Raw genomic sequence first — 12,331 nt, forward strand, 5'->3', positions numbered from 1 at the left:
GGGCACGCCCCGGAAGGCGGCTGCCCCGGCGGGCTCGCAGCGGCGGTGGGCCCGGCGGTGACCGGCATGCGGGCGGGCGGTGGGGCGGCAGCGACTGCAGCAGGGCTGCTGGGGGCGGCGGCGGCGGCCGCGGCGAAGCTGGCGTTGGGGCCGGGCGGGGAGGCGGCCGGAGGCTGGGTAAGGAAGGAGGAAATCAGTGGAGGGAAACGACTTTATGCCTGTGGCCTGCCCGGGCAGATGTCATTCAGCCGTCAGGGCTTCTCGTTGCATCTGTCATGGGGAAGAAGCAGGCTGGTTCTTCCTCCTGCTCTTCCGGGAGTGCCCTGCACTTGCCTTCCGAGGCGTTTGCTGGGAAACTGGGGCGGTCTCGGAGACCCGAGCCGTGACTCGCCTCTTGAGGGAGTCTGGCCTTGTACCTGCTGGGGGGCTGACTGATGAATGCGTCGTGGTAATGTACAGAGACAGCAAGCAGGCTGAGGAAGTCTGCTGATGGGTAAAAGAAGAAACCAAGTGTGGTATGGGAATGCCTGAAGCCAAAGGCGACTCTGAAAGAACCTTTGCAGTGGTTTCATGTCAGTTTTGCTTCAAAAGCAGGATGTTACGTTTGAGTATCCAATACTTGTTCTCAGCCCTCTGCTTTGCTGATAATGTTGCCCTTCTCCCTCTCTCGTTCTATTTCTGTTCACTCATGATGAGAGCGGAGAGGTGGAGCAGTTGATTTCCACAGTGCTGCTCAGCCGATGTGCTCATCTGGTGAGCTCTCCTTTGGGTGTTTGCACGGGATGATCTTTATCTCAGTTGTGTTTCTCAAACCTCCTGGTGCTGGAGGTCATATGGGACTGCTGGCCTTTCGCCTCGAGCGTACCGTGTCCTTACCTACAGAGGTGAACTCTGGCACAGGCAGGGTGAATGGGGAGATGCTGAGGCAGGCAGCATACACGTATTGTGAGAACACATTAGGGAGGCTCACTTAAGTATAGAGCAAGGGTTGTTACTCATACAGCAATGTACGTTTGGGCTTGAAATCCAAAGGAGAACCCACACGAGAAACTAGATCTGAAAAAAAATCTAGCCTTGTATCAGGAAAGAAAATCAACTTGTGTGAGGGCTGGAGCACCTCTGCTATGAGGACAGGCTGAGAGAGTTGGGGTTGTTCAGCCTGGAGAAAAGGCGGCTCCGGGGAGATCTAATTGCGGCTTTCCAGTGTCTGAAGGGGCCTACAGGAAAGATGGTGAGGGACTGTTTATCAGGGAGTGTAGTGACAGGACAAGGGGTAATGGGTTTAAGCTGAAGGAGGGTCGATTTAGATTGGATGTTAGAAAGAAATTCTTTACTGTGAGGGTGGTGAGGCACTGGAACAGGTTGCCCAGAGAGGTTGTGGAGGCCCCATCCCTGGAAGTGTTTAAGGCCAGGTTGGGTCAGGCTTTGGGCGACCTGGTCTAGTGGAGGGTGTCCCTGCCCATGGCAGGGGGGTTGGAACTAGATGATCTTTGAGGTCCTTTCTAACCCAAACCATTCTATGATTATTAGAGATGGTTAAAGAAAGCTAAAACTCAGTACTTGCCAATCTTGTTGATCTTTTCCAACATATCAGAAAGGATGGCAGGAAGGAGAATCAAAAATTTTAAATCCTGATATTGTTACCAATCCCCCCAAAAAAGATTGTGCTCTGCACCAACAGAAAAGCAGAGTGTGGAATTGCTGAAAATGTTGACAGCATCTTTTCTGAGTATTTTTCTCCTTTGAAATTTATAGAAATATTGCCCATTTGTTGGTTGGGGAGCAGGGTGTGTTTGGTTTTGGGGGATTTTGGGAGGGGTGTTTGGGTTTTTTTAAGGTGCTATGACAAAGTGTCATGTCATTGAGGTGGAGTGTTGCTAGCAGGTTGAGGGTGGTGATCCTTCCCCTCTACTCAGCACTGGTGACGCCACACCTGGAGTGCTGGGTCCAGTGCTGGGCTCCCCAGTACCAAAAAGAGATGGAGCTACTGGAGAGAGTCCAGCAAAGGGCCACGAAGAGGATGAAGGGACCAGAGCATCTCTTCTGTGAGGAAAGGCTGAGAGAGCTGGGACGGTTCAGCCTGGAGAAGAGAAGGCTCGGGGGTCTCTCAACATGTGTAAATATCTGAAGGGAGAGTACAAAGAGGACAGAGCCAGGCTCTTTCCAGCAGTGCCCAGTGACAGGACCAGAGGTGATGGGCACAAACTGAAACACAGGAGGTTTCCCCTGAACATCAGGAAACACTTTTTCACTGTGGGGGTGACCGAGCACTGGCACAGATTGCCCAGGGAGGTGATGGGGTCTCCATCCTTGGAGATACTCAGAAACCATCTAGACATGGTCCTGGGCAACCTGCTCTAGGAGCAGAGGGTTTGGACCAGGTGATCTCCAGAGGTCCCTTCCAACCTCAACCACGCTGTGATTCTGAGATTGTGTTTCTTTTTTCTGGACAAATTGGATCCTTCAGTTAACTTCTTTCAGGTCAATTCTAGGTGATAATTATGAACTAAATTAATCAGTTTAGCTGTAAAACTAAACAAGTTTTAAGTAAATGCTGTAATCTTCCTAGTAGCTTAAATTGCACAGGACCATAGACACTTAGGTGTTTCAGAGGGCTCACTGTTTGAATCCTACACGCTCGTTACAAGGGCATTTCTGCAGAGCAGCCACAAGGAGACAGACATTCAAGGAGTTTTGTGTTTGAGGAAGAACTGCAGAAATTTGAAAATAAGTCTGAGAGGAACCATCACTTGTGCAGCATGGAAAGCAGCAGCAAATGTTAAAAGTGTATTGACAGTTCTGAGAGGTTATGACGTAGCGTAGCAGGACGCTTGACGGCAGCACAAAGATGGATTTCCTGGCCAGAAGGATGTGTTGTGATGGCTCAGCCTGAGAGTGGCCTGACCAGGAGGGGTCATTGCACTTGAACAAAAGTTTTCCTTTACTTTACCCTCTCCCCTGCCAAACTTCATCTAAAATTACTTCTGCCACTTCAGGAGTGATTCTGGATTATCTGAAATGTACACTGAAATTAATCTTCTCTTAGAAAAGCAATCAGAACAGTAATCCTTGACTCACTGGGCTGGCTCGGCTGAGCCCTTGGCAGGGGAGGAATTTATACCTCCCTCCTTCCTTGTGGGGAACACCTGGGGATGTTTCTGTCTCTCTGCCCGCGTGCCTTTGCGATGACCGCTCCTCTGCCCAGGACGCAGAGGGACTTGACCTCTCGCTAGCAAACCTTCCTTCTGGGCATATGCCATCTGCAGAGCACACTGCAGCTGATTGCCCTGGCTCTGCAATAGAAGATCAGAAGAACCCATGGGTTCCGGGTCACTTCTAAAGATAACATAGCTGCTGTGATGGTGGGAACTCCAGCACTGGTAGACTCACAGACTAATTCAGGTCAGGGAGGACCTTTGGAGGGCTCTCATCCACACCCTGCTCTGCAACAGATTGCTCATGACCTTCTCCAGTCAAGTTTTGAGTATCTCCAAGGTTGGAGAGCCCATGATCTCTGTTCCAGTGTTTGATCACCTTTGTTTTTCCTCAGGTGACTTGTTCCAACATTCACTTGCTGCCTCTTGTCATATCCCAGCGCACCTTGGAGAAGAGCCTGGGCTCCATCCTCTCTGCACCCTCTGGTGGGTGGTTGAAAACAGTAACAAGATCCAGAAAAAAATACACTGAATTTAGGTGAAACCCAGAGAGTTGTTTTCCCCTCTCATCTCTTTGCTCCCGAGTCTGCCTACCCACTAGAGGCTTACGTGGACATACACAACTGCCCTGAGCAAGGTAAAGCTGTCTGGCCACACAGGCTGAGGGTGAAGGCAGGAGGCAAATCCCATCCTGCAGTGAGCCATAACATGGCAGCAGGTTTCTTCTTCAGAAGGCCAGTAGCAGCTGGGCATGGTCGTCCCTCTTACCCCTCTCTGCAGAATTTGCCATGGCAGTGGTGGGAAAGCCAAGTGCTTCACAGGTGGAAATCATTTGGCATCATTTACCATTGCCCTGATAAAGTCAGAGACCATTGCCACAAGCAGGGCAAAATGAGGCTGAACATCTGAACCATCCCTCTCTGGGATGGAGTTAGCCTCAGAGAGCTTGCACCAGCCATGGAACAGAGATTTGCTTTACAGCCTTTTTCTTTTAACTTTGTGCTTGCTACATCACTTGCTTCAGAAATCCCTGTGGCCTCCCCTAGCTTGTGGTTAATAATTTCTTCTGAGTGGGAGCAGAGCACAGTTGGTGGCCCCCACTGATTTGGGCGGCTGGCAGGGGCTGCAGTGCAGCCATTCCCGTGGGCAGGGGCCACCTCTCAGCTGTGTTTATTGGTGGCTTCTTACCTACATCTCTCTCTGCTTCAAGATGGATCCCACCATGGACTGAGAGAGATGACAGGCCACAAAGACATGATCGCTATAGGCTTAGACAAAGCCTTGCTTTCCTTTGCCTTTGTGTGCTTCCTGAGTGTTTGCAAGAGTCAATGATCTGCCTGTGATTTCCTCCCTTGGTGTCTTCATGTAAAGTACATGACACCTGGGGGACAGGGAAATGGCTGCGGCCACCAAAACTGTGAGCGTGAGGGGAGACTGCAAATGGTGAAGGCTTTTTAGGCAAAACTCTACCCTTTTTCCAAGCTGAGGCTGTTACGTATATTGTCAGGTTGTCTAAGGAGGAAGATCTTTCTTGAGAACCTAGTTGGCCTTGAAGGCCCTGGAGTACCAGTTATCCATGAGCCAGCAATGTGCCCTTGTGGCCAAGAAGGTCAATGGTGTTCTGGGGCACATTAAGAATGTGGCCAGTAGGTCGAGGGAGGTTCTCCTCCCCCTCTACTCTGCCCTGGTGAGGCCACATCTGGAATATTGTGTCTGGTTCTGGGCTCCCCAGTTCAAGGAACTACTAGAGAGAGTCCAGCAAAGGGCTGCAAAGGTGATGAGGGGACTGGAGCATCTCTCGTATGAGGAAAGGCTGAGAGAGCTGGGTCTGTTTAGCCTGGAGAAGAGAAGACTGAGAGCGGATTTCATCAATACTTATAAATATCTAAAGGGTAGATGTCAACAGGAAGGGGCCAGACTCTTTTCAGTGGTGCCCAGTGACAGGACAAGGGGCAACGGGCACAGACTGGAACACAGGAAGTTCCATTTGAATATGAGAAAAATCATCTTCACTTTGAGGGTGACAGAGCACTGGAACAGGCTGCCCAGAGAGGCTGTGGAGTCTCCTTCTCTGGAGATATTCAGAACCCACCTGGATGCGATCCTGTGCAACCTGCTTTAGGTGATCCTGCTGTAGCAGGGGGGTTGGACTGGATGATCTCCAGAGGTCCCTTTCAACCCCTACTGTTCTGTGATTCTGTAATGCAGAGGTGGTTTTGTTGCTGCTGAGTGCTGGAGCAGAGAGCTCTCAGTAAACCTGCTCTCCAGCAAGCATGCAAAATAAGGCACGAAGCGTCTCAGCTCTGACTTTCCTCCCAGAGGACCCTGCTCTACCCTTGCTGCAGCAGAAAGGCAGGCCAGGTCACAGGAGGTGGTGAGGACTAGTGGTTTGGGACTACACTGATCTCAGCCTGAATTCAGAACAGATGGGTCCTGGACCACACACAGCACCATCACATACATCTTTGGTGCTTGTCTCTGGCAGGGCTGAATTTGACCCTTTTCCATGCATCCAGCGATGAGCAAAGGGCATTTCACTGCATTGTGTGTGCACCATGTCGTGAGCTGAAGAGCTTCCTGGAGTTTGGCTTCTGGCATGGCAGCTGCTGTACGCTGTCCCAGCACTTCATAGCTTGTAGTCTGAGGCTGGACTCGCAGCAGGACGTCCCAGGATCACGTTCCATCCAGGGCTGTTTCCTCACTCCTGTTGCCTTCTGTGATTTAGTAGATTAATCTTCATCTAATACCAGCTGTAATTCATCTTCGAGCCCACGCTGTTGGATTTTGCTCTGAAGTGCCCGTGAATTAGTGAGGATGAATGAGTGATCAGTGAAAATACATAGGGGTTTCCCTTTCTTCCTACAGCTGCCTGCGCTGCTTCGCATCGGTTGCATTGGCTTGGTGTTTGCGTGCAATGCGATCATGTGGACAGTCTTTGCAAAAGCCCTGCGACTGTCCTCCTCCTCAGCCGCTGCCTCTGTGACGACGACGGCCTCCAACTTCATCTCTTCGGTGAGTAGATCCCTTCCCCAGGCACTGAAGCCTGGAGGAGCACAGTGATGTGGAACGGTCGCAATGAATGTGCGACCGGCATCACTGGCCACAAAGGGAGACATGAAGTAATTGTATCGGGCCTCAGCTGCTCTGCCTGTTGCTCATGGCAGAGGCTGTAGGACTTTTCTGGGTGGTGCAGGAGGAAGCCTTGCAGCTATGTGGTTTACTGAACTTTTCTAATTGCCAGTGAGAGCCAGAGCTGGGAGCTTTGCTTTTGTTTTGCTTTTCCTTTGCAACACCTCACCTGTGACAAGTCAAAGCCACCTTAGCTGGGTGTGAAGATGCACCACCTCTAGTGACAGCAGGAGCATTTTTGGCCGGCAGGTTTTCTCTGCTCGCTTTTCACTCTCAGCAGCTGTCCACCTTTATTTCTGTGCTCCAACAACTCGCAGCCAGCTTGTGGTGTCCAAAACTCAAATCAGTGGTTCCCTTTTTTTATCGACTGGAGTCGCCCAGTTGACGGGACATTTGGTTCCCAAGAGGTGCTGGGAAGGCAGCAAAGCACATGTGCATCTGCCAGAATCCTGTTTTGGGACCACGATACAGCTGTGCTTCCAGGCTGGATTGTAGAGTAGGTCATCTCCGACATCACCTGCAGCAGTGTTTCTCTTGGTGGTCCCAGCAGGAGTTTGCTCAAGCAGGTTTTTTCCAGGACCGGCTCTCCCAGCAGAAGTCCCTGCAGCTCTGGCAGTGCAGGAGGCTTTGGGGTGGTTTGGCCCAGCAAAGCTTTGCCTCTGTCTTTTCCTTCAGGCCATCTTGGGGAAGCTTCTCTTCGGGGAGACGTGGACACCTCTGTGGTGGGTCGGCCTGGCTGTGACGCTCTGTGGCCTCGTGCTATTGCACACCGCTGCGCCTCAGCCACTGCGGCTCATGAGGGAGAAGAAGGAGACGTGATGGCCGCTGGAGGGGGCACAGCGCCGTGCTGCCCCTCGCTCCTCGCCGGCCTGCCTCGTGATGGCGGCCCTGGTCCCCAGCCAACTCCGAACGCGCCAGCCGTGGACCTGCTGACCCCTGCTCGCCTGCTGATCTGCCGACTTGCAAAGTCACGCTGGTTGCATCTTTCCCGACAGGCCAGCGGTGGTGTGGTGGCAGTGACAGCCTCGGAGGGAGCTGGTCCGTGCTGAGTCAGTGTTGTGGAAATCAGGGCCAGAGGCTTATCAGCTGCTCCTCCTCTTCACACCCTGTGGCCGCAGAGCTTTCCCAGTTCGGGGAAGGCTAAAAGTAAACATGGTGGCTGTGGAAGGTGCCCGTGCATCAGTACTTTTCCATAAGAGGACCTATCCTGAAGTAGAAGAGCAATCAGAAGCAGACGCTGAAGGCAGCTGATATTTCTGCTCTGCTGTTCCTGACTTTCCTCTCTGCCTCTTGAAATGGCCCCGTGCCTGCCCTAAGCTCTTGCTGCCTGTAAGGCCGTGGAGCCTTTCAGTAATTCCTTCAGCTTCCCTTATCAGTCGCATACACCTTTTAACTTGCCATTTTTATGTGACACTTGTAATTCCCACTTTCCCATTCCTGACGTGTTACTCACTGTAAGGTTGCTGCTCTTTCCTTTAAACTCTTAACCAGGATGGGGTTTTGGTCGCCATTCCTGCTGTGTGTAGGTCAAACTGTAATTTTGGAAGAATACAACAGGCTGCGTGTGAACAGTCAGCCGCTTTCACAGAAAGTGTCCACATTCAACACATCCCCCCCCCCCCCCCCCCGCTTAAGTTGTTAATTGCTTTAACATTTGGTAAAATGGAGTTTCTCAAGCAACAGGTTTTTTACACCTCTGGATGATGCTGATTCCCATTTGTATGATGTAATCAAGCAGATCACTGGTACCCACACATGCTAAATTTTGGATGAGACGTCTCTCGATGTGGTGCTTATGTCAGAAATCATCATTTCTAAGGTATCGACTTCTTTCCCCTTCCCATACATCTTCTTTTACTTGGAAATTTTTTAGTTGCAATCCTGATCAAGTAATACAATGATGCCTATAAATGCATGAATCATGCTGGTGATATCACTTGTTTGCTCTGGGCTTGCCAGGTTGTCTCTGTCTTCTTGTAACCACAGAAAGTGAGTCACGGTTGTGGCATGTGCAGAAAACCTAAGGACACATTTCTGCGAGCCTCCATATCGGAACCTGTCAGGTTTGTCGTGACTGGCAGATCAGCATCATGTCCAGCAGAAATGTAAAAATAGACTTGTGGGTGGAAATGCCACTGGAGTTGGGTTTGTGTCTTTTCCTTCTTTGTATCAGAAAGATGAAAAGTCCCCACAAGAGGCCAGGAGCTGTTTGCGCCAAGTCCCCTGCTTCAGGAGAGCATCCTAGCTCATCACGTCTGGCAGCCATGTCCCAAGAGGGGCAAAAACCTTTGTCTCTTCCCCTCGGTGTGCTCATAAGACTTCCCCTCCAAAGAAGGGAGCTACATACATGATGGGGAAGAGGGCAGAGTGCCCCAAGTGCTTTTCCTCCTTACCAACATGGGTCTTTGCCCCCGGGGAGCTCTTTGCTTAGCAGCAGAGACAGAAAAGGTGGGAACACGTCTGGCCACCTGGGAAGCGGGGACTTGATGCAGTGACCTGGCATCCCTCATAGATCTGTGGAGACAACAACCAGTAACTATGCATTTCTAAGTACATCAAGTCTCCTTAGACCTTTGTACGTGATGGAGAAATAATGAAGGCAGCAAGCTTGATTTGTTTGCCCTTGTTATTAACTCTCAACCAGCTGTAAGCTGTGGCTGCCTTTGCACAAACAACAGGAGAAGGACCAGACTCTCTCCTTTCTGGTTAATTTGGCTGTTGTCCCTCCTCCTAACAAACCTTTTGGAAAGTTTTTTAACATGGACTGTCTCAAAACTGACATATCTATTACAGTCGTTGGAGGTCAAGGTCTAGGAGATGTTTGCACATGTGCAGAAAGTGAGGGCAACATTTTACTTGGTGATGCTCATTGTTAAGGTGGAAGAACATACACTAGGGCTGTAAATTTGCTGTCGTAAATACCTGAAGGTGGGAGTGGAAATGAGTTTCCTCCAGTTCCTGTGGGAAGAAGAGATTGCAGAGCAGGGTGCGTTTTTTGGCAGAATCCCTCTCCTCTATCTACACAGGGTCTGGCCCACATCTGCCAGTGTTGCTTGTCAACGTAGGGCCAGGGCTCCAAGGAGGGCTGCAATCACTGTACGGCAAAGTGGTGGGCTTCTGGTAAATGGTTCATGTGTGGTCATCCAAAATGCATCTGGAGGTGATCTCAAAAAGAGGTGCCAGCATTTCCAAATTAAAACACTGTCCAAAGCTCAGTGGCTGAAATTTAGTATTTAGTACAGATATTTTAGACCATGCACACAAAAGAAGGTGATGTGAGACTAATGAGCAAGCTGTGTTTGAAGAGTGAGCGGTTCAAATATGGTAGACAAATAGGGTGGCTGAAGATCATGGCCAACCCTAAGACCTTGGTTTACCAAGGCAGAAGAAGGTGGGTTATCCTTATGTGGGAACTCCAGTAGTGTGCTTGCATGGAGTTTTTGCACACTAGAGCCAAACTATTTTTAGAGAAGAGTCTCAAGCACACATTTCCAGCATAATACACTTTTTTTTTTTGCATATCTCCAAGGCACTGGCTGTAATGAGTCTTTCCTGCATCTTCCCCTCATTCTCAAACACAACACTAATTTTTCAGCATCTTGTTCATCAGATTTTCCTCAAGCAGGGCTGTACCATGTCACACTTCAAACAGTAGAAGCAGCAGGGGCATGGTTAACAGCAAGGCTCACAATGTCGCTCATGAAGATTGAAGTAAGTATTCTTGAATTAATGGTGGGAAGCGTTTTGAAAAATCTATTGTATAAACAAGGTCCTAGACTATTATATTCTAAGGTAAATAATACCTTGTATACATTTACAGGGAATAAAGCCAAATTAAATTATAGATGCAGTTGAACCTTAAAGCATAGTTTGACTGATTAGATAAGGAACTATACATAAAACTTGAGAAATGTCCCTATTGTCATTGACAAGGAGCCACTGAAACTTGGAAGGTTTGTATAACATCTTGGTCACAGCATATATCAAAATAACTTGAAGGACAGTATGTTGGCCCGAGTGATGAGCAGTAGAAGTAGATGCGATAAATAAGATCGGTAGGTTGTTCTGCTGAGTTTGGTATATTTAAAGTTTCCAAGGAATTTTATTCAGTGCCCTGTGTTGACCTTTCAGACACCTTAAATATTGATCACATTGCAAGGGTGTCTCACACGCACACTTAATTCCACTAAAATATTGCAAGCGGTGGGGTGTTTGCGAAGAAGGAAGTCATGGTGATTCAACATGCCAGAAGAGTGGTGCCACGGCTCTGACCTTGGCTGTCACAGAAAAAACATGAAGTTACGAATAAATGGGTACTAATCCTGACGTGTTCGTGGTGCCAGGTACCCTGCTCGCCTTCTGCAGAAAAGCAGCAGCAAGCCGCCATTTTGGGGGTTTGCGAGCTGCAGAGGGGAGTTGTGCAGGGTGGGAACTCATCCACAGGAAACCACGTGGTGACCATGGCTCACTTGGTCTTGGAGAAGAATCTGGGGTGAGCTTTACCAGTGGTAAAAGCCTTCGCAGGAGAGCCAGGAGTTTGCCTCTGAAAATCAAGTGTGTGGGATGTTGTGCCATGTCACTTTTTAAAGGAAAGGATTGCCAGAAGACGTTTCTGAAAATGTGGTCCTGAGGAAGAAACAAAGTATTTTAAACTGTAGAGCAACACCTTCTAGCTTCAGGCAGAAGATGGTTGTTGGGTTAGGTGTTTCAGTGCCCTTTCTAAGGCAGGCCTGTTTCTAGATACTTTTAACACCAGAAAAAAAAAAATTTTAGTAACTTACCCATAAAATGTAAAATGGGGTCCTGGGCATGGTGGGGGGGAGGCCCCGGGGGTCAGGCAGGGGCAGTCAGTCCTGGTGGTGCCCTCAGGTCAATGGCTGTCCCTGGGCTGTTGTTTCCAGCACTGGACCCCCCAGTTCAAGAGGGGTGTTGGGAAACTGGTCTGGCTGAGATACCAAGATGGCAGGGGCCCACAAGGAGAGGCTGAGGGATGTGGGCTTGTTGGAGATAGGGAGACTCAGGCTGACCTGATAGCAGCCAACACGTGCTTGGAGAGGAGTTACAGAGGTAATGGAGCCAAGCTCTGCTCCATAGAAATGGCCAGAACAAGCCAAGGCAACAGGCACAGGTTGTGTCTTGGGAGTTCCAAGCTGGCCATCAGGGAAAAAATTGTCACCGGGAGGTTAGTTGCCCGGAGAGGCAGCAGTCTCCACATGTGGAGGTTTTCAAGACTCAGCTAGAAAAGACCTCAACTGACCCAATCTAATGTTGGTGACCATCCCATCCAGGCAGGAGGCTGCACTTTTGGTGACCTATGGATGGATTTCATGGGCAACACCATCCATAACTGAAACTGGTTTGCCCTTGTGCCTCCACGTTTGGCAGTTCTCGTTAAATGCTGCTGTGCCAGAGAAAGGAGGTTCTTCCTTGAGACCCCAGAGACCTAGGCCATCAGAGGCTTCTTAGCTAACTACAGAAACCATAAAAAATATGTGTGTATGCATTCGTAGCCTGAAAACAAATGCACTGTTGTCAAAGGATAAAGACCCTACTGTAATCAGCTGTCGATGATGAAGTGCTTTGCTTGTTTGCACATTTGCTGGTTGAGGAGAGAGCCTGCTGAGCACAAAGCTAGTGGTGGCTCCCAGGGCAGGGTAACGCTGACCAGCTGCAGCAGCCTGGCATGGGGTGACCAAAGCACCGGGAGGCCTGGACCTTGCAGTGCTCTGTCCCATAGCTGTGTGCAACGCCACGATAACCCGTGCCCAGTAGCAACGCTCGCCATGTGCAGGGCCCTTTTTGCCCAGCTGAGCAACCAACCAGCCACTCTGTTCACTCTCCAAGGAAACCTTTTGGTTTCTGACTGTTTAATAACCCTCTTAGTTGTTTCGATTTTTCCTTGGGGGTAAGGAAAAGTGGCTGTGAATGGCTGTACTCATTGCCAAGACTTCCTAAGCAGCTCCTGGGGCTACTGCATGCCTTTGAAGTCCCAAGGGATTGCTGGTGCTGGGTCAATGCCTGGGGAGCTCCTGGGTTGGGCCTCCCGC

The 12,331-nt window shown here is 49.9% G+C and overlaps 1 protein-coding gene across 1 annotated transcript; it reads left to right on the forward strand.

Annotated features, from left to right (window-relative positions):
• The first annotated feature begins 39 nt into the window (after positions 1–39).
• On the forward strand, positions 40–11,034 carry TMEM42 (transmembrane protein 42). The gene is made up of 3 exons (XM_054817039.1): positions 40–177; positions 6,021–6,167; positions 6,960–11,034. Exons 1-3 carry the CDS (start codon positions 67–69, stop codon positions 7,101–7,103), a joined length of 402 nt encoding a protein of 133 aa, XP_054673014.1. The 5' UTR covers positions 40–66; the 3' UTR covers positions 7,104–11,034.
• The last annotated feature ends 1,297 nt before the right edge of the window (positions 11,035–12,331 follow it).

Source organism: Grus americana, chromosome 2 (assembly GCF_028858705.1).
Source record: "Grus americana isolate bGruAme1 chromosome 2, bGruAme1.mat, whole genome shotgun sequence".
Classification (NCBI taxonomy): Eukaryota; Metazoa; Chordata; class Aves; order Gruiformes; family Gruidae; genus Grus; species Grus americana.

What these genes read in the sequence shown, in the direction of transcription:
- TMEM42 (XM_054817039.1), top strand. Translation starts at nt 67, where the DNA reads ATGCGGGCGGGCGGTGGGGCGGCAGCGACTGCAGCAGGGCTGCTGGGG. An exon ending in GGGAGGCGGCCGGAGGCTGG is followed by an intron (nt 178 to 6,020) that starts GTAAGGAAGGAG and finishes TTCTTCCTACAG; the next exon opens with CTGCCTGCGCTGCTTCGCAT. An exon ending in CCTCCAACTTCATCTCTTCG is followed by an intron (nt 6,168 to 6,959) that starts GTGAGTAGATCC and finishes CTTTTCCTTCAG; the next exon opens with GCCATCTTGGGGAAGCTTCT.